This window comes from Natrix helvetica (assembly GCF_964273705.1).
Source record: "Natrix helvetica genome assembly, chromosome: 1".
NCBI lineage: Eukaryota > Metazoa > Chordata > Lepidosauria > Squamata > Natricidae > Natrix > Natrix helvetica.
Window position 1 is genome coordinate 311,353,133 of NC_138548.1, and position 22,609 is coordinate 311,375,741.

At 43.0% G+C, this 22,609-nt stretch overlaps 1 protein-coding gene across 1 annotated transcript in view; it reads left to right on the plus strand.

The window, feature by feature from the left end:
• CELSR3 (cadherin EGF LAG seven-pass G-type receptor 3) overlaps positions 1 to 22,609 on the plus strand; it is a gene marked incomplete at its 3' end in the record, with an annotated part of 117,977 nt that overhangs the window by 19,290 nt on the left and 76,078 nt on the right. The window contains exon 2 of the mRNA XM_081938331.1: positions 17,185 to 17,817. Within this exon, the coding sequence (XP_081794457.1) occupies positions 17,185 to 17,817 (633 nt within the window). The remainder of the gene's footprint in view (positions 1 to 17,184; positions 17,818 to 22,609) is intronic.

The following is a 22,609-nucleotide window of genomic DNA, read 5'->3' on the forward strand; positions in this document are numbered from 1 at the left end:
TCTGGATGTGTTGTAACCAGCACATGGATAACCATTGCTAAGTCTAACAGGAAAGCTCACAGTTCTTACAATAGCTATAAATAAAATGCTTGCCATATCAGCCGCATGCCGTGTGGCTAGCTCAGGACCAAGAAACACTCCGTTCTGTCTGAGGAAGCTCAGCCGACACTGTAAGCTTTAACCACACTTCCAAAATCCAGCTTTTCCTTTACCTCCATCATGCCTGAATTAAATTTCATCTTGCTCTTTCTCACCTCGCACATTATTAAGTGAGGCAATTTTCCAGAGTACTGATTGCTTCCTTGGAGTTAGAAGGTAGGGAGTAATAGAAACAACTGTCATCAGCATACTGATAGCGCACCATTCAGAAACTCCAAGTAACTAAACCCAGCAGTTTCATTTAGATGTGAAGCAGCAAAGAGGATGACAAGACAGAGCCCTGAGAGATACCATAGGTAGGTCAACAACCTAAATATAAAACAATAGATGCAGGAGTGGGTTGCTGCTGGCATTACTGCCAGTTTGGCGCGCAAACTTTTTTTTGCTCCACGCCCGTGCACATTTGCACCTAAAAAGGTCTGTGCATGCGCACAATGTTAGAAAAGGGGGAAAAATTACATTTTTGCAATGAAAATTGTTCTGTGCACGTGCAGAACCAAAAATCACTAATAGAACCGGTTTGGGGGCGTGTCAGGCCAAGTTACTACCTACTTGGCTGAACTGTGCCGAACCGGTAGGAACCCACCTCTGAGTAGATGCCTTGCACACCTTTTGAGCATGCCCCAACATGAAGTAGCAAATGTATTTATTAATTTACTTACATGGCCACCCATCTCAATTTATTTTGGTTCAGGAGAAGGCTCTTTCAGTAGATATCTTTTAAGCTGCTAACTTTAGGTATGCAGGGACACATCCTGCATTGAAGAAGGTATCAATCACCTTCCTGAATGTAGCAGAAATTAGCTTGGGTGGGTAAAGCCTGAGCAAGCGAGTGATGGCCCCTCATTCTCTCCCTGTACCCCGTCTCCATCTGTAAGATCTACAAGCTGAAAAGAATTAAGATGAACCTGACAAGCAGCTGCCAAGGTTATTTTCCTGTGACCTGACCCAACGCTGGAGTCTAGATTAAACTGAATCTGATTGATTGATATAAATTGTTCGCAGTGAGCTTCCAACTGTTCTGGTTCCCTCCTTCAGCATCTTGATGGAAGAGATACTGCACACTATAGAAAAGTATTAGCAGCCTATTCTGTGCTGACACAGTGAAGGCAGAGAAGTATCCCTTTTCTCTACACCCACCATGGCAGTGTAGGACGCCAAGAGGGCCCCATTCCACACTCAACCTATTGGAAGAAATGTCCATCTGGGTTCAGTTCCAAGTGGGGAAAAAGACACTGGATTCATGGAAGTTGCTTGGAAAGAAGGTTTATTGATGAACAGGATCACATGCCTTGAAGATCTTGGGCGAAGAAAAAAGGGAAGAGATGCCGAGAGTGCCTGGGTTTTATGTCCTCTCTGGGCTTTTGAATTTGAGCTCGTATTCTGATTGGTTGTCAGACACCCATGGGGCCATACAGGGGTAACTTTGGTTGAGGCTTGCTGGGTGATGTAATCTTCCCAGGTGCCATGTGGTTAGGGGTCCGGATTCTTTTACTGCCAGTTTGCTCAGGGACGCACTTCGGGCGTGCACGCATGTACAGTAGTGAAAAAATTGCTTTTGCACATACGTAGAAGCAAAAACCAAGATGGCGCTGCTGTAGGTGCCGCCGCTAGTACCGGTTTGGGTGTGTGGGCATCCGAGTTACTACCTACTCGGCTGAACCGGTTGGAACCAGTAGGAACCCCCCCCCCCTTGCATGTGGTGAGTTCTGTTGCTAGGTGGGTAGAGGGCTAATCCTACCTTTGTTGGATATTGGCTGAGGGCATTTGCCTATGAAAAGACCTAGCTATCTCTTAAGTGATCTGCTGGGGGCTATTAAGAGTGAGTCTGCTTCCTGCCTAAAAAAACATGTTTCTCCATTTCTCATCTAGGGAAATATAATATTCTGCCTTTTTAATATTTCCTAGAATATTTCATTCTTCTAGGAGAGGGGTGAGTGTTAGCTTCCTACAAACCCATCACAAGAGCCTCCTCCCTTTCTATGCTTGCGCTTTGCTTCATTTCTCTTGTAGCTCCTTGATAAACTAATGTGCAATTGAGCTCTTTAATAGAGGAAAGGAGGCACTGAGGACCAATAATGTCAACTGCCCAGGCCTTCTCCACAGATCAGCCAAAGCTTTAACAATATTGTTAGATGATAAGATAGAAGATTCCCCAAGTGCATATAGGAAACTGGATTCATTAGACATCATTGGATCATTGGGACGGATCATTTTAACTATTCCTTTACCCCTACAGGGGTTTATAGCATCTGTCAGTCTACAACAGACTAGGAATAACAGAGTTACAGAATTCCTCCATTTTCAGCTCACGGCTAGCAGGTGAACAGGAAATTGTAATTCTATACTGCTAACAATGATCTACCAGATTTTTAAATATAATAGATCTAATATCAATTGAAACAACTCTCACCTTTTCAGTTCATTTTCTCATAGTGGGTTATTTCTGTATCAGTTCCCAAGGTTCCTAGGGACATAGTGGCTCAGTGGCTAAGACACTGAGCTTGTTGGTCAGAAAGGTCGACAGTTTGGTGGTTCAAATCCCTAGCACCGCATAATGGAGTGAGCTCCTGTTACTTGTCCCAGCTTCTGCCAACCTAGCAGTTCAAAACCAGGTAAAAATGCAAATAGAAAAATAAGAACCATCTTTGGTGGGAAGATAACAGCGTTCTGTGTGCCTTTAGCATTTAGTCATGCCGGCCACATGATTATGGAGACGTCTTCAGACAGCACTGGCTCTTCAGCTTTGAAATGAAGATGAGCACTATTCTTTCTTCCTTTCCCTAAAGGGAAAATATATAGAATATTAACTGAATTAGAAGAATTTGGGAATCAGATTTGGGAGAAATAAGTGATAATTATTGGAAAAATATTTGGAATAGAAGAGTATACAAGAATATATCAGTTAGAGTTAGGGAAAATGGATATAAATTGATATGGAGGTGGTACCTAACACCACATGAATTAAATCAAATAGATGGTAAATATACGAGTACTTTTTGGAGGTGAAAAAAAGAGGTTGGAACATATAAACATGTGGTGGGATTGTGATAATGCACAAAAAATATGAGACATGTTTAGAGAAATTAGAGCACTGTTGAATGTAAAACTAGAGATGTCACAGAGGATTGCATTATTGTTGCTGGTGGAAAAATGGGGTATAAATGAAACAAAAAAGGAATTGATTGTAAATTTGATAATGGCAGCTAGATTAGTGGTGGCTAAATATTGGGGATAAAATTGGGATATTCAAAGAAATGAGTAGTATAATGAAATTTGGAGTCTGACAACAAATGATAACAACAAAAATTAAACTTAAAAAGGGATGATTAAAGTAAATAATTATAATGAAATATGGGGAGATTTTATAAAAATCAGTATTGGTGGAAGGCAAAGGGAATAAACCTATTCAAGAATATATGTTGTTTCAGGGGGTATAAGGGCATAATTGGAACATACGTTATATCTAAGAAATATAAGGGGGGAGTCTCCAGGGGATGGGGGTGCACTGTAATATGTGTTTTTTTCTTTTTCTTTTTTCTTTCTTTTTTTTTGTATTATTTGTGTTTAAAAAAAATTTTTTTTTTTAAAGAAACAGAGATGAGCACTGCCCCGTAGAGTCAGGAATGACTAGCACATATGTGCAAGGGGAATCTTTACCTTTACCCAAGATTCAAATTTGGATGGATCAAATTTTCTTCTGAATCTTGAGCTGCTCTTTTTCTTAATTTTCTTAAATATTTCCACTTATTCACAGCATGTCTACCAAATTGTCCTATCTTTTAGCCAATTATATGTATAAAATTTAAGTTACATTTTAATACCTTAAATGCCAGGATCTCATAGCTTCTTTTCTCTAAAATTTTAGAAACCCTGGTTTGATTTTTTGGGAGCCTCCTCTTTTGAACAGACTCGAAAACCAAACAAGCAAATCATTTACAGGATGTACACCAGTGGTGGGTTCCTGCTGGATCGCACCGGATCGCGCGCGCTCCCTTTCAGCGCTCCACCTGGCTCTCGCGCTCCCTTCCGGTGCTGAAACCGGAAGTACAGTCTTGCCCCGCCCCTGGTGAAGCAACGACGCCTGCCTGCGCTCCACCAGCTCGGCTGGGAACGGAGATGTTTCCTCAGCGGAGCGGAGCACCTGAAAAGACTTTTCAGGCGCTCCGCTCCGCTGAGGAAACATCTCCGTTCCCAGCCGAGCTGGTGGAGCGCAGGCAGGCGTCGTTGCTTCGCCAGGGCCGGGCAAAACTGTACTTCCGGTTTCAGCGCCGGAAGGGAGCGCGAGAGCCAGGTGGAGCGCTGAAAGGGAGCGCGCAAGCCAGGTGGAGCGCTGAAAGGGAGCATGCAAGCCAGGTGGAGCGCTGAAAGGGAGCGCGCAAGCCAGGTGGAGCGCTGAAAGGGAGCGCGCGCGATCCGGTGCGATCTGGGAGGAACCCACCACTGATGTACACTTAACAATATTTCTGGGAAATTGTTTTTATCAACAAACAGCAATTAAAGAGGCTAACAATAAAAAGACAGATGAAATAAGACAGTGAAATGTTGTTGAAGTGTCATGACAGTGAAAATGTGTTTCCAACAGCTCTTGCTATTAACTTGCTCTGAGTGCTTGGACTTTGCACTTTTAAAGGATAGGAACTAGGCATGGATGGTTCAGAAAGAATCAGCAAGCAAGAGACATTGGCTGTGAATTCCCCTACCATATCAGGTGTTCTTTTCTAAAAGGCTTTGATCTCCACAGATGGAGGGCAGCACTTGTAACACTGTCCCTATGCTTGTGGTGAGCCAAGTCAAGTCATCTGGATGCGTAAGAACAACAAGGCAATGCCCTTCCCTTTTGTAATTGGCGCCTGGTGCGCCAATTGCGACCCCTTTTGGACCGGGAGGCCCTGCACACAGTCACTCACGCGCTGGTGACGTCTCGCCTGGACTACTGTAATGCTCTCTACATGGGGCTCCCCTTGAGGTGCACCCGGAGACTGCACTTGGTCCAGAATGCAGCCGCGCGGGTAATTATGGGGAGATCGAGGTTCTCCCATATAACACCGCTCCTGCGCGAGCTGCACTGGCTTCCTGTGGCCTACCGGGTGCGCTTCAAGGTGTTAGTTACCATCTTCAAAGCGCTCCATGGCATAGGGCCTAGTTACCTGCGGGATCGTGTCCTGCCCCATACATCCCTGCGACCCATTCGCTCACACAGAGAGGGTCTCCTCCGGGTGCCGTCCTCTAGAGATTGTCAGAGGGCGGTGCCCAGGAGTAGGTCCTTCTCTGTGGTGGGCCCTACCCTTTGGAACGACCTCCCCCCAGACATTAGAACAACAACTGATCTCCGCTCCTTCCGCAGTAAACTGAAGACCCACCTGTTTCGGCTAGCCGGCCTGGCATAATTTGACAACTTTTCCACCCCTAGGTCATTTTTAATTGTCAATTTTAGTTTTTAAACTTTTAATGTTATTGGGGTTTTAACCTTTTTGAGTATTGTAATTTGTTTATTTATTTTTTACCTCCTCTGTATGACACTGTGCTGACTGTTGCTTGTGTACGTCGCCCCGAGTCCCTGTGAGGAGAGGGGGCGACTAATAAGTTTAAATAAATAAATAAATAAATAAATAATAAACAAACAAACAAACAAACAAACAAACAAATAATAAATAAATAAATAAATAAATAAATAAATAAATAAATAAATAAATAAATAAATTGTAGACACAGAAACCAAGCATTCTGGCAATTGAATCACTTCAATTCTGGTAAAGCCTAAAGATATTGTATTGAATTCATAGTTTGAAAATTTGAATTTAGCCTGAAATCTGACAGGATTCTAGGAAACTCTCCATAAGAGTCATCCTAATGATAGCGTCATGTTTTGAATCATTCTGAATGTTTTAGCAATAGCAATAGAACTTAGAGTCTATGGAGATTCTCAGTCACCCAGGTCATGGTTGTCCCAAAGGGGCTTTTTCTGAGTTGAAGAAGCTTCTTGGATGAGAAGCAAAACGTCTTCAAAGAAAACCCAGAAAGTCCAGTTTCTGCACTTTTGGGATAATAGTACTTAGACTTATATACTGCTTCAAAATGCACCAATTTTTAAATAGAAAACCCTTCTCCCTTTGTGCATTAAAAAAGGAAAATGCCCTCTGTGTATGCTCAAAAATTCTTCAATCTGTTTTTCAAATACTCTGCCGTAGGGCCTTTGGTTGAACATTGGTTGTTTTGGAATCGAATTCCGGCAAATCCTGGCACAGGTCAGGGAAGAATAATGGCTGACTCCATTTGTCTGCTCAAACTTATGCGTACCCCAGCTTTGTCCCCTGAGTCAGAAAGGCCAGCCAATCCTTTGCAGGAAACCAAAAGAGGAAGATGAAAAAGAGCAAAGCACATCAGCCTATAGAAGAAAATATCTGTAGCTCAGGGTTGAAATGTGGAGTCCTTGATGCTCTCTGAGTTTCCGCCCATCAGCCCAGCCTGCTACTGAAGAGATTAGCTCTTGTTTCGTTGCACGGATGCTTCTGCTTTCTCTCTGATTCTCCTCCCTCCCCAGCCTTATCTCCTGAGTTCCAGGGTCCCCTGGTGTCAGCACCGGGAGGATCCTTTTGGATATTTGCAGGGTTGAAACATCACTCTTTAAAGGACAAACAAAAATCAAACAGAAACAACAGTAGCAAGAGCAGGGGGCAAAAAACCAGCAGCCATCATTAAATCTGTGTGTTCTGTAAACTATAAACGCACTAGAGAAATTCAAAGAGCTGATGTCTGGCCCAGCAGTTGCAAAGAGAAAAGGAGGCAATCAGATGTAAGTCAGTCAGAGAAGGATGTTCTTTGGCAAGACTCGGTTGCTATGGGGTCAGTGTTTTTTTTCTCTTTCCTCTCTCCCTTTCCCTTTTTTGTTTCCAGTCAGAGCTTTTTGTTTCCAGTCAAGGCTTCCCCTCCCAAAGTAATCATTATACCCTGTTTCTGTCTGCACTAGATCCTTAAATACAGTAGAAGGTGGTTTACATCATATCTTGAGCCTAATTTGTTACAGCAGTTCTCACAACTTCCACTGATTAGAAGGCCACATCTGACTAACAGTAGAATCACAGAATCTTAATCCATCTTCTCTCATGGGACATTCTTTGAAGAGTCCTTATGGTCACCCTCCATCTTCAGGCGGTATAGCTTTCGTGTTGACTGAGGGATTGTGAGAACTAATGTGACCCATCTCCTGTTCGAAGAAAGTGCTTTAAAAAGATTGTTTTGAAACCGGGAGGACGGTGTGTGTGAGTTCTTTCACAAACGTTGCGGTGTGGAAAATTATTTTGAATTTGTCCAGAGGAACCTCTCTTGCAACTCTAGTCGGGTCTGAAGGGAGCTGTCCAAGATGACAAGCAAAGCATTAATCCCTTTGTGCATTTCCCCAATGGACACAATTGCGTGTTCTGACTCAAAGGTTAGTTTCTGTCAGCACATCAAGAGAAACTCTTTATCATTCCTTGCCATTCTGCAGCTCCCATATTTGAGGTAAAGACTCCTCCACATTTGGTCTTTTTCTTCTGGAGATTTTATGAATATGTCTGTGCAGTTTTCTTAGAACCAGCACAGAAGTATTTGCTTTAGTTTCTCCCTACCTGTAGTGTTTCCTGGAGGTCGTTTATCCAAGTACTAACTAGGCTTAACCATGATTACCGTCTGAGCTTAGACAAGGTCAGCCTGGAAAATTAAAGGGATTGATCTGCTGTGCTGTCCTGAATATATTCCTCCTTCTACTCTCCTAACCCTGGAGTTTTTCCAAGCACAAATCTATTGAGAAAACAAAGATAGGTGGCAGAACCCAGGACTTCATCTTAAGCCGTATTTCATTGCTAAGTTTCATCTCTAAAACACAAGGAGAACATAGGTAAGACACATGCACTGTTATGATTTCCCCGGCCCTAGACTAACATCTAAAAACTAGACTATACTGGCTCTGGTCAATATTCTACACATTGAGCATGTTGATGTTGCATGTTGAAACACGGACATTAACATAGACACTTCATTCGTGGTTGCTCATTTCGCCCGTCATGTATAACATAGAATAAGATTGTAAATTCTTGCCTAAGCTCTTATAAAAATTCAGGATAGGGAAGGTGATAGAAGAGAGGAGGCCAATAGAGGCAAAAGTAGGAGGTCCCTAACCCCTGCGTTGCAGCCCATTACACAGCCTGGTCAAAACCGGCCCATGGGAGAGATGGTCAAGCACACACGCATGAAACTCTACTCATTTGAGCAGACAGCGCTTGCGGTTGTGCACAAAGTTCCATTCACACAAATGGAGTTTTGTGTGCGAGCGACCTGCTGCTCCGTGCGTGGAGCTTCATGTGTGAACACAAGCACCCTCTACTCATACACAAACCTCCATTCATGCGAATGGAGGACGCCCATGCATGCCAGTTGCATAAAGGGAGCTGTGCACATGCATGTGTATGCCACTCACACACACACGCCCCGGGCCCAGCCAGGCCACCAAGTTGGAAGGGTTGTGGGCAGCTGCTTTAGAAGGATTTCGATGTGAAAAACCCCTGCATTTTGATGACTCATTCCTAGATACACTAATTTCAGCATAAATGTTTATTAAACTTACAAATTTTCTTTGGGTCTTTTCCAGCTGTGTAGTGCAGAGAATGTTCTTGATATTCAGAGACTACTAAAATCAAGGGGAGAGTGCCAGATGCAAAACTCTTAGATTCTGTTGTTTCTATCCATTCATTCGCTCAAATGACTTTCTCAGATGGCCCTATATTCATCAGCAAAATGGAGGAAATGAATGAAACTAACAATGAAACTAATGTCCATGTGTATGTGGATGCAAAGCAGGAAATAATTACTGTACTACATTTTATGTAATTATATGTGTAATTATATGACAAATTAAAATACAGCAAATCTTATCATAGGAAAGGTAGCTACCTAAATATCCACTGATGATAAACCACTTTGTTGCCTATTTATTTATTTAAGTGTGTCCACTCTGCCCCAGACCTACAAAACCCGTGCCTGCAAAGGAAGGATTGTTAGTTATGCCTTGCTCAGAGTAAGAACCAGGCTAGTTAATATAAGGTTGACTTGAGACATTTTTTAGGAATTAGAGAAATGTTTTAAAATGCCACAGTGCTTCTTTTTTTTTTTTTTTTGCAGTTTATCAATCACAGTTTAAGGAGATGCGAGTTTGTTTGTTTGTTTTTCTGAATCTTCATTTGTTACAATTATTTAGAACCTCATTTGCTTCAGAATGTGTGCATAAAAAAAATAACACTTGTCTTGTGGGTCATTTTTTCCAGTTGCCTGCCTTGAGTTTATTTTCATTGTTGCCTTAATTCCTTACTTTTATGAAATTCTAATGATGTGCTTTATTTTCAGTCCACCCCTTACTGCAAGAGATTAGGATTCACAATTTGGACAGACTCTATACAATACTTGGCTTTATATCTTTCTTGAAATATATCACAATATGTTGAATGAAATGGGTTAAGTGTGTAGATGCAATTTCAGTAGAAATAACACGATGATTGAAATTTCTATTAAGTCTCTGGGGTAAGATTAATGTTATTAAAATGAATATTACAGGAAGATTAATGTATATTTAAAGAGGGATTCCACTGTTAATCCCCATTAGATATTTTACACAGATAGATAAGTTAATGAGAATTTTTTTTATGGCAGACTAACACCCCTTAAATATCATTATCCAGACTGAGATTACCTTATACTGAAGGTGGTTTAAGCTTACCCAGTTTACAACTATAGGTAATCCTTGACCTAGGATCAGTCACTTAGCGAACATTCAAAGTTACAACGAATAAAAAAAAAAGAATTTATGATTTGAGATACCCCCCCTCCCATGGTCACATGATCCTGATTTGGGCGCTTCACAGTCAGATTGCATTTATGGCTGTTTGCAACAACCTGTGGTCATGTGACATCAATTTACAACAATATTTTTTTTGTCAGAAACCAGCAATTACTTCCAATTTCTGGCAAAAATTACCCATTGTCAAAAATGGATTTGCTTAATGACTGATGTTTATCTGACAACCACCATGTTTGCTTAGCAACTGTTGCCAAAAAAGGTCATAAAATCAGGCACATTCATGTAATGACCCACTTAATGACCAGCATGACCATAATTCCAGGCCCAATTATAATCATTAATCGGACTTAGGACGGCAATTGAGCCCAACGTTTATGTGGCTAAGCAAGGCAGTCGCTATGCTTGTCCCATTTTATGACCTTTCTTGCCACAGTTGTTAAGTGAATCGTGGCAGTTGTTATTAACATGGATATTAAGTGAATCTGGCTCCCTCGTTGAATTTGTTTGTCAGAAGGTCGCAAAAGGGGATCAATCACCTGACCCTGTAACCATCATAAATATGAGCCAGATGCCAAACATCTAGATTTTGATCATGTGAATGTTTGGGTAATGCTGCAGCAGTCATAAGTGTGAAAAACGATCATAAGTCACTTTTGTCAGTGCCATTGTAACTTTGAATTGTCACTAAATGAACCTTTGTAAGTTGGGGGCTATCTATATATGTTGGCATTTAACATCTACATTCTTTTGAAGCAAGGCTTTCTAATGAATATCTCTTATAATAGAGAGCAGATTCTGGCCTCTCCCTTAATTCTAGGTATGTCTAGCTTAAGAGAAAGAAGAACTAGGTATGTCTAGCTTAAGAGAACTAGGCATGTCTAGCTTAAGAGAAAGAAGGACGAGGGGAGACATGATAGCAGTGTTCCAATATCTCAGGGGTTGCCACAAAGAAGAGGGAGTCAAACTATTCTCCAAGGCACCTGAGGGCAGAACAAGAAGCAATGGGTGGAAACTAATCAAGGAGAGAAGCAACTTAGAACTGAGGAGAAACTTCCTGACAGTTAGAACAATTAATCAGTGGAACAGCTTGCCTCCAGAAGTTGTGAATGCCCTAACACTGGAAGTCTTTAAGAAGATGTTGGATAGCCATTTGTCTGGAACGGTATAGGGTTTCCTGCCTAGGCAGGGGGTTGGACTAGAAGACCTCCAAGGTCCCTTCCAACTCTACTATTGTATTATTGTATTGTATTGTATTGTATTGTATTGTATTGTATTAATTCACCTCCCTTTCCTCCCCTTTCAACTTTAATCAAGATCTGATAGATCAGGTCAATGAATTTCTCTCTTTGCTTTTAAGCTTCCTTCCTGCCTCCTTCCATCCCTCCCTTCTTTCTTCCCTTCTTCCTCCCTCCTCCCTCCCTTTCTTCTACATTCTCTTAACCCTGGACATGTCTCCCTCTTGTGAATGTACGCCATCATTTTAGCTACATTAAGACCACATCTCAAGAAATGCAAATTTGCTGTTAGTATATAGCCGTGATGGCGAACTTATGGCATGTGTGCCACAGGTGGCATGCAGAGCCCTCTCTGCGGGCACGCAAGTTGTCACCCCAGCTCAGCTCCACCGTGCATGCGCCTCCTGCCGGCCAGGTGATTTTCAGGTCTCTGCTGATGCGCGGAGTGCAGGGCGCAGGCGGGAGATGCACGTGCATGCGTTGAGGGGTGGGGGAGTAACACGCACATTCATGGGGGTGGAGAGGAGACCCTGTGGCCTGTTTTTGCTCCCAGGAGGCTGCAGGAAGGCCTACTAGGCCCAAAATGGGTTGTGAAGGGTTGTGTGTGCATGCGGGGGGGTCTCACATGCACATGTGCAGAGGGCGGGGCATGCAGAGGGAGTTACACGCACATTGCATTATGGGTGCGGGCACGTGGGTGTGCACTGTCTCTATCTCTCTCTTGCGCTCATACTTTCGGCACACGATGACAGAAAGGTTAGCCATCACTGGTATATAGGATTGCGGAGCCCTGATGATGCAGTGGTTGTGCCAGTTGAGTATTCCAAACTGTTGAAAGGAACCCACATTTTGATTATCAACAGCTACAAGTCCATCCTTCCATTTCTCAGCTGGAGGGAGAAAAAATAAAGAATTATGTCTAAGTAACAGTATAATATAAATATATATGGCCTGGAGCCCTGGACATCTTCTCTTGCGGGACCTCTTTTTTAGAGAGGGACTGTTGTATCACAAGCATGTCATCCTGGGCCTGGATTCCTTCCCCCCATCCTATTCTCCCTCTTCCCCCCCCCCCCTGCAATGACTGATGTCAGGTATTGTTATGGGCATAAAGAAAACATTATGAGAGAGGAACCCAGCAAAGAAAGGGTCACGTGCTCTCAAAGCGACAGGATGCATCTGTGCACATAAGGAAGAGCATCAGAAGTCATTTCAAACAAAGTAAAAGCAATGTTCTAGTTAATATACTACCAGCCTTCTGTCCGGTCTAAGGCTGCTCCAGGAAATACCCTTACCTTTTCCTCAGGTGCATTTTTTCAAGAGGCAACTGGACTTTCTGTTTTTTCTTTGAAGTCGTTCCACTTCTCATCCAAGAAGCTTCTTCAGCTCTGAAGAATTAGGTAGGTCTGAGCTGAAGATGCTTCTTGGATGAGAAACAAAACATTTTCAAAGTAAAACCAGGGAGTCCAGTTGCCTCTTGAAAAAGCACCTTTGGGAAAACCATGACCTGAATGACTGAGAATCTCCATAGACATGGCTTCTCTTTATATTTGCCCTACTTCAGCAGCAGATGCAGGTAGAGAGAAGCAAGGTATGGGTGAAGACAAGTGACAGTTCCATCTGACATGATTTGCACTGCCTAGATATCATTTTTCAGAGAAATGAAAGCTGTGCTCCCATCATTAGCCTTGAAAAAAAAATGACTCCATTGTCAAAAGTTAAGGGAGGGGTCCAGCTTGTTTCTTCATCTCAAGCAATGACATCTTTGGGGCCAGCACTAAGCTCTGCAGAAGTTTTAGGAAGGGAGTTTTTTTCCAGCTCTACCAATGGCACCCCAGAGATGGGCCAGGGCTCACACCTTAGGAGAGCTCCTAAATGCTCATCTTGATGGCCCTGCTGTATATACTGATGCACAGTCTAGTTGGAGAGCCTGCTTGGTCCATGGTCTTTCTTGCAGAAGGTAGCCCTGGAGATGCAGAGCTAGCAAAGGCCCCAAAGTGGCCAAGAAGCAATCTCCAATGCACGCATTCACTGTGCATCCACAGCTTGCTATTCCTACTCCTGCTCATTTGTTTACTTGTTGAGCAAACAAAATATCACTATATGGAGCCTTATGTGCAACAACATATTATTTCAAAATAGATATCAATATGGATATGTGTGTGTGTGTGTACCTGCACACACATATGCCTACATATTCAAACAGGTGGACTTGTAGGAAAACCTGTAAATGTTTTGAACATCTCTAATAAATATTTCTACCCAAAGTTAGTCTGGCAGAAAACATATTGAAATAAAACAATCGTTAATTAAATGTTTAAGCTCTTGCTGTTTTGTTTATTTTTTGGCCCAAGCAATTTTCCACATCTTTAAGTACTTTTGATCCAAAGAAAATTATACTTTAGTTTTTCCATTTTTTATTTTGACAACAAATCTAGTGGTTAACACAGGGAATCAATTTACATCAATGTACATTCAGAAAAATAATAAAACTAAAGATGGATTGTCAAAAATGGTTGGGTGAGGTTCATGAATTTTTCAAAACATACATCTCAAAGGAATGACTAATTGGGCATGGGTAATTACCTACCATGACTAATTACCAGAGATAATGTTATCTACCAGTTATTGAAAATGCATTCCTTTGATCCCAATTTAATACATTAGCTATCTTTACTACTATATCACATAGGCTCTTAATTTGGAGAGTGCTGAACTAAACCATCTGGCTGATTATTTGCATTTTATATTAGTCTGAAATGTAATCCATTTAAATTAATGTATCCAAAGTTCACATTAATTTATAAATCTAGAAATGCCTTTGCTGAAGTAAATAGTGTGACTTTCTATGCTTCTCCTCTCCTGGCATATTCTATAGTCCCCTCCCTAAATATAATTTCCAACCAGCAATCCTTAGGCAAGAAAATGTGATTAGGAGAAGAAGCATTCTCTATACAAGTGACAAACTGCCTACAAGTTACTATGTCTGAAGATGGAGCACCCCGTTCAGCAGTGAATGGCAAATTCCTGTAGGGTTGCTGTAAAACATTTTTGTAGTGCTGCAAATTTCCCTAGCCCTTTGCTGAGAATCAATAAAATATACCCCTGTCATGAAAAAGGTACAGATGAAAAATGTCTTATGATTTAAATTACTTGAAGGATCACAAACTTTTGTAACTGAATTTTTTGTAGAATTTGCCCTTAGTCACTGACCAGCAAGCCACGGTCAGTTTATTTTGAGTTGACAGTTTCGTAACTGTAAAATGAATTACTAATAATTTATACTCTTTTCTCTCTTTGCCCATCCTCCATTCCCATGCTCTTTACTTCTAAAGGTGAGAACAACCTTCAGTCTATGTCTGGGAATTCACTATTTCTGTTCTGTTCTCTTATATGCTAGACCAGCGATGGCGAACCTTTTTTGGCTCGCGTGCCACAAGTGGGGGGAGCGCAGGGGGGTCGTGTGCGGCCGTGCCGCACCCATAATGCAACGTGTGACCCTCCAGTGCGCGTGCGTGCACAACGCGCGACCACCCCCCATTTTTACATGCTTTTTTTGCCCTCCCCAGGCTCCAGAGGCTTTATAGGTCACTTCCGGTTTGCTCGGAGGGTCGTTTTAAGCACTCCGAAGGCTTCAGGGACGCCTCCGGACGGTCCTTGAAGCCTCCGGGGGCGGCGGGTGACGCTCTTTTCGCCCTCCCCAAGCTCCTATAAAGCCTCTGGACCCTGGGGAAGGCGAAAAATAGCTTTTAAAGAGGTGAAGTCAGCTGGCCAGCACACGCATGCGCGCTGGCCAGCTGACAGGGCAGCGCCTCGCGTGCCCTGACAAATGGCTCTGCGTGCCACTTGTGGCACATGTGCCATAGGTTCACCATCACTGTGCTAGACTGTCATTGAGTTGTATTTGGGAAGAAAAGTAGACCCTTGAAACCAATGTTCCTGTCCATAGGTGGGCAGGAAAAAAAAATCAATGAAAATAGTGTATCTTGCATAAAATGAACAATTCATTGGTCTGGTAATTGTAGATTTTGACGTGGGGGGTACGTCCTAAGAAACAGCTCCTCATTTAATGATAGGGTTGCAATGTCAGCACCATAAAAGAGTTTTAACAGCAACAATTTATAGTGGACATAATACTGGACTCTGAAAGTTAGAAGAGCCAATCCACACAAAATGCTATCTAGAAAAATGCATTTTGTTTCATGATATTGTCCTTTGAGAGGATGAAGCATTTTCTTTGATATATTTCCTCTCTGCGATCCTTCTAATCAGAGAACTTAAGATATGGTTGTATTTTACATATACCAGAATGCAGTGACGTGCGGTGAGGTTTATGGCTGGTGAGGCTGGTGACGTCATCAGGAAGGCAGGGAATGGGACAAGTGATCCCATTCCCCACCTTCCTGAGCGCGCTCCGCCGGCTCGCGCTCCGTGATCCCCAACAGCAGCTGCTTTTCAGTGCTTTTCTGTGCGTCTGGCGTTTAGGACATCCGGCTATTACCTAAACGCCAGACGCACAGAAAAGCACTGAAAAGCACTTCGCCTCCAAGCCGTCTTGATGATGTCGGCGACGTCGCTGCTGGGCGCGGCTGGCTGGAGGTAACCAGAGTGGCGCCGAGAGGTCCGGGCAGACGAAAGAGCGAGCGAGTGAGCGATGGAGGATCAGGCAGCCTGATCCTTGGTCGCTCGTCCGCCAGACTGCCTCGGCACCACTCTGGCTACCTCCGTCTGTCTGCGCATGGCAGCTGCGGCGATGTCATCAAGCCCCTGCCACTTCTGGACGTCTACTGCAGTCACGAGGAGCGCGCAAAGTACAGCGGAGGCAGGAAGGTTATTGGCACTTCCGAGAACCCTCCTGCCCAGCTGGCACCGCCCCGCACGCGCTCCTCCTCCTCCCTCCTCTTCCTCTTATATATATGAAACTCCCTCGTGGATATTATTATTATATATTATTATTTCATGATGAGAGGTGATGCTCTGCCTCCCCTGCCTCCCCTGACGGTACGTCCCTGCCAGAATGTGTGTGTGCGTGTGTGTGTGTGTTTCGTAGATTTTCACAGGTGTAGGTATGCTAGTTTTGTTGTATTTGGGTCTTTTCCCGTGTAAAATTGAGATTGTCTTGGCAACGTTTCAGCGAGGTTTCCCTCGCCATCTTATATATATAAGTTATCATATGGCTGCAACTTTACAACACTATAAAGCCTGACTATTTTATCCATAAAGTCCATATCATCTAATGCATTGTCACGACTTGTCAGGATAAGCTTATGCCAGCCTTCTCCAGCCTGGTAGCTGCCCTGATGCGTCATCTACAGTTCCAATAATCACCAATCAGAAAGCTACCAAAAATTGAAATGGTTGAGTTTGAACAATGCTCCATACTCTGGAAGATGCTAGCTTGGGGTTAGCATAATATTTTTTCCCATCATATGATTGGTTTCACATAAGAATGCTAACACAAAAGTTTCAGTGGGTTGAATGACAAATGACAAGGTTCATGTTCCTGTATATTAAATTGTACTGCAGATAGTCTTCAACGTACAACCACAATTGAGCCCCAAATTTGTTGCTAAGTGAGAAATCTCTTAAATGAGTTTTACCTCATTTTACGACTGATCTTGCCACCTTTGTTAAGTGAATCACTGCAGTTGTTAAATTAGTAACGTAGTTATTAAGTGAATCTGGTTTCCTCATTGACTTTGCTTGCCAAGAAGGTTGCAAAAGTTCATCACATGACCTCAGGACACCGCAACCAACAATGAATGTAAGCCAATGGTCAAACATTCGAATCACATGGCCATGGGGATGCTATGACAGTCATAATTTTGAAAAATGATCATTTCAATGCCATTGTAACTTTGAATGGTTACTAAGCGAACTATTGTAAGTTGAGGACTATCTGTATAGGAACATTTTTGAGAACACCATTTTTAATCCCCTCTCCTCTCCATTTTGCAGATGGGATCCACAGCGTGACAGCCCAGTGTGTCCTGCGGGTCATTGTCATCACCGAAGACATGTTGGCAAACAGCATCACAGTGCGCCTCGAGAACATGTGGGAGGAGCGTTTCTTGTCCCCTCTTCTCGCCAACTTTCTAGAGGGTGTGGCTACTGTGCTGGCCACACCCAAGGAGGATGTCTTCATCTTCAACATCCAGAATGACACAGACGTCGGAGGACAAGTGCTGAATGTCAGTTTCTCGGCAATGTCACCCCGGAGTGGCCACTTTTTTAGTTCAGAAGAGCTTCAGGAACAGCTGTACATGAAACGCATGACCCTCACCTCAGTCTCCATGCTGGAAGTATTGCCCTTCGATGACAACGTTTGCCTTCGCGAGCCCTGCCAAAACTATATGAAGTGCATCTCGGTGCTCCGGTTCGACAGCTCGTCTCCTTTCATCGCCTCCCTCTCCACCCTCTTCCGACCCATCCACCCTATCACAGGCTTGCGCTGCCGCTGCCCTCAAGGCTTCACAGGCGACTACTGTGAAATGGAGATTAACCTCTGCTATTCCAACCCCTGCCTCAATGGCGGAATCTGCACCCGCAAGGAAGGAGGTTACACCTGCATCTGCCGCCAGCACTTCACAGGTCAGGCCTTCTTTCTTCTGGGATTGGCGGTGGGGCTATTGGCTACAAGTTTTCAGACATTTCTTCCCTATTTAATGGCTCTATTTGGATGCGAGAGACTTCACACCCACTGTTAAGGAGAGGCTCTGCTCGCTTTGGGTAGTTCTACAGCAACTAATTTGGAAATAAGCTAGTTCTACCCCTCTTTCAGTGGCTCAGTGGCTAAGACGCTGAGGTTGTCGATCAGAAAGGTCGGCAGTTTGGCGGTTTGAATCCCTAGTGCCACGTAACAGGGTGAGCTCCCATTACTTGTCCCAACTTCTGCCAACCTAGCAGTTCGAAAGCATGTAAAAAATGCAAGTAGAAAAATAGGAACCACCTTTGGTGGGAAGGTAACAGTGTTTCGTGAGCCTTTGGCATTTAGTCATGCCAGCCACATGACCAGGGAGACGTCTTTGGATAGCGCTGGCTCTTCAGCTTTGAAACGGAGATGAGCACCGCCCCCTAGAGTCGGGAATGATTAGCACATATGTGCAAGGGGAACCTTTACCTTTACCCCTCTTTGGTGGAAAGAGGGGATCAGAAATCAATTAGCAAGTGAAGGTTTTTGCTGTCTATCAAGTATCTATAAGCAGAAGCTAATTAAGCTATGTATTGATGAAGAGGAAAATGAAGTCATGGTAAGAAGCATAGTTGTCCATCACTTTCTTCATGTCAAGAAATTTTTCAACACTCATGATTTGTAAATGAATTATTTGTTACATGATTTTTCAGATACTGGTTGTTGTAGTGAGGCTTTTGTTTTTCCATGATGGTTTGTTTCTGTGTATAGAAAGTCTTATTGGGTATTTCTGCAATTGCCCATAGCAGTTTTACTCAGAAAAGCATCACATTCACTAAATACTTATTTTGAACTAGGACAAACTTTCTGGATTGCTTTCTAGGCTAGTTTTCTCCCATAGTTCAATAGTCCAACATCCCCTCCGGAAATTTCAATGATATCACTGCAGCCATATCAGAAACAGTTAGATGGTTAGCTTCCTTAAATATAAAATTGTAACAACTATCCCATTGCAATTGTACGGCTCCATATTATGGTATTTTTGTTATGATTTTATTTTATTTTAATATATTATCTCCTATACATTATCTCCTTATATTATCTCTATGTCTCTGTATCACTATATAGCTATATCTCTCTTTCTCTCTATGTCTGTCTGTCTGTCTATCTAGCTAGCTAGCTATCATCTATCTATCTATCTATCTATCTATCTATCTATCTATCTATCTATCTATCATCTATCATCTATCTATCTATCTATCTATCTATCTATCTAATCTATCTGTAAAATGTAAAAAAAGATCTGGAGACTCTAGAAAGAGTGCAAAGAAGAGCAACAAAGATGATTAGGGGACGAGGCTAAAACATATGAAGAATGGTTGCAGGAACGGGGTATGTCTAGTTTAATGAAAAGAAGGACTAGGGGTGACATGATAGCATTGTTCCAATATCTCAGAGGTTGCCACAAAGAAGAGAGAGTCAAACTATTCTCCAAGGCACCTGAGGGTAGAACAAGAAGCAATGGGTGGAAACTAACCAAGGAGAGAAGCAACTTAGAACTGAGGAGAAATTTCCTGACAGTTAGAACAATTAATCAGTGGAACAGCTTGCCTCCAGAAGTTGTGAATGCTCCAACACTGGAAATTTTTAAGATGTCTGAAATGGTATAGGGTTTCCTGCCTGGGCAGGGGGTTGGACTAGAAGACCTCCAAGGTCCCTTCCAACTCTGTTATTCTATTCTATTCTATTCATCCATCCATCTATCAACAGAATATTTAAACTTAATTTGTATATCAGTGATTTCATGATCTCTGCAGATGCCACAAGTTAAATAAAATAAAAATTCCTGTCCAAGATAGCATGGCAATGAGAAATTGGGCTAAAGGATCAAATCAATGCCTAGCTGAGTGAAATCTGCATCTTTTTCATGTGGCTTCCTACACAGTCTGGCTACAGGGGAACACAGTTATACCAAATCTTGTCAGATAACATTGCTCTCGTTTTAAAATCAGCAGATATGGTGACCATTGGAGATTTTTTTTATTAAATTTGACTGAAGGGGCTGCTATAATTGGTTCAGGCAATTTGATGTTTTTGTACATCACATTGGTAAACTTTACAGGAAGCAAAGGGATTGATGTACTGGGATGGGCTGGCTTCTGCTGGGTATTTTGAGGTGAAGAAGGGACTGATGGAGGTGTCTTTAAGGACACTTCTTAAGCCATCAAGTTAAAGAACCATAATATACTGCCATGATGGCAAAACTATGGCACGCACGCCGTTGCCAGCTGGCCTTGCCAGAGTGCCAGAAAACGACCCATAAAATGACCAAAAACCAGGCCATTTTGGGGGGCTGTTTTCCAGGCCATTTTGGAGCCATTTCCAGGCCAAAAACAGCCCAGAAAGTGGCCTGAAAACTGCCAAAAAACTGGCAAAAAACAGGCTTGCGTGTGCCAGCAGCTGGTCTTCACGTTTCCAGTGCCCGGGCACATTCTCATGCGTTCTGGTTTGGGCACTCGTTGCCGAAAATGTTTGCCATCACTGATATACTATATTGTTTTGTGGGTGAAGTTATCGCAAGCCATCCCAACCAATCCTTGCTGTCCCTTGGAGTCTCTTATAGAACCAATTGTTGCTCAAATCATGGTTCCAACACAGTCGTTTAAATATACTGCAGTCATTTTGCAAAACAAACGTTGCACCCTGATAAAAGTGATCCCACAAAAGCCAAGGATTGTAATATGACTTTCTGCGAATTTAAAAATCAGAACAGAAAGATATAAATATTTCTTTTTGTTAATTTTTGTTTCGGTTCGAATTGTGCTCCTTACCCAGCCAGCAATAAAGAAGCAATAATGTCTGCCTTCATAAGTTAATTTCATCTCGGATCATTATAGTGGGCAGAACAGGGTTGGCTGGTACTTAAATTACACAAGGAGTGGAAAAGTAACTAGCTTTACTCTTAGGGGGGGAAAGACGAAGTTGTCTTTATTCAAAATCTGAGCAACTTTATTTTATCTGAATAATTCATGATTATAAGGGTGAAAATAAAGTACCAGAGGAATAGAAATACTCATGCTATCGTTAGCAGGGTAAGATTCATACTTCTAAATCTCCTTTGAAAGCATCTTCAGCAGTTTGCAACCTGTCTCATGTTTCACAGCAAAAGTACCTGCCAGTTGCCAATATAAATTCCAACTGCTACCCATAATTAGTTTCTGTTTGCTGAGTTAATCCTTTACATGGTATTGCCTGGGGGTGGGTGGGGGGAAATCCTCGCTTGAGTGATATTTTTTTCAGGAATACAACTAGAAATAAGGAATGAAAAGAATGAGAAGTTGCACTGTCAGCAAAGCTCAAGCAAGGCAGTACTATCAATAGACAGTTGATATAAGATCTTCCAACAGACCTTAAATGCCAGCTGCTGGGGAGGAAGATAGCCACCTTCCTCTCTATGCCTTAGACTTCCCAGATGTACCCCAGATGAATGGTTGCAAGAGGAAGGACTAACTTGGCCACTATTTGGTCAACAAATATTGAATTAAAGGTAGTCCTTGATTTACAACCATTCATTTAATAAATATTCCAATTTATGAGAGTGCTTTTAAAAAGTGACTTACGGCCAATTCTAATACTCATGATCAGTCGTGGGTTGCAGGCAGTACGCCCCGGTACGGGTGTACTGGAGCCAGCCCGGAGCACCGGATACCATTCCAGTATGATGCTCCGGAGGGCCCGCCCGCCCAAGCTCCTTACCGGTGTTTAAAGGCTTCTGCGCTTCTACGCAGGTGCATGGCGTGTACAGCGCCTGTGCGACACGCTGCGGAGCAGCTGGAGCATCGTGGAGCATCATGGAGGTGCTAAAACGCATGCGTGTGCTGCGCGTATCCATGAGGATGCTGCCAACCCCGTTCCAACCGTACCGGTTGGAACGGGATTTGAAACCCACCACTGCTTATGACCAATCATATCACTGCAGCATTTCTGCTGTGCAACATAGCAATTCATTTTGTGGTATATGACTACGACAAAAAAAAAAAAGCTGTCAAATTGGGGTGCAATTTACTTAATGACTGCATTGCTTAGCATTGCTTAGTGGTGGTCATACATTGAGGACTGATCTTTAGTTGAATCTTTGGACCAAAACAGCCTAGCTCTTACTGTAGTCTTTAGTTATATTGTTTTTTTTTTAATTTTGGCATAAACTTGTTTATTTTTTACCTCCTTGTTCACTGTATACTGATTTCTTATGAAAGAGGGAAAATGCCATTATCAGCATTCATAACCAATTTATGAGGCTTTATAGGAGCACGGGGAGGGCGAAAACAGCCCCCCTGCCCCCCCAGAGGCCCTCCGGAGGCTTCAGAGATTTTCAGGAGGCTTCCCTGAAGCCTCCAGAGCAGTCAAAATGACCCTCCGAGCAACTTCCGGTTTGCTCGGAGGGTCGTTTTAAGCGCTCCGGAGGCTTAAGGGACCTTCAGGAGGCTTCCCTGAAGCCTTCGGAGCTGGTTTGCTCGGTGGGTCATTTTAAGCTCTCCGAAGGCTTCAGGGACCTTCATGCGGCTTCCCTGAAGCCTTCGGAGCGCTCAAAACGACCCTCAGAGCAAACTGGAAGTCTGTTCCCGAACTTCCTGTTTGCCCATAGGGCCATTTTTTTGCACTCTGAGGCTTCAGGGAAGCTCATGAAGCCTCCGGAGTGCCCCTGGGGAGGCGGGGGAGGCTCTTTTCGCCCTCCCCAGGCTCCTATAAAGC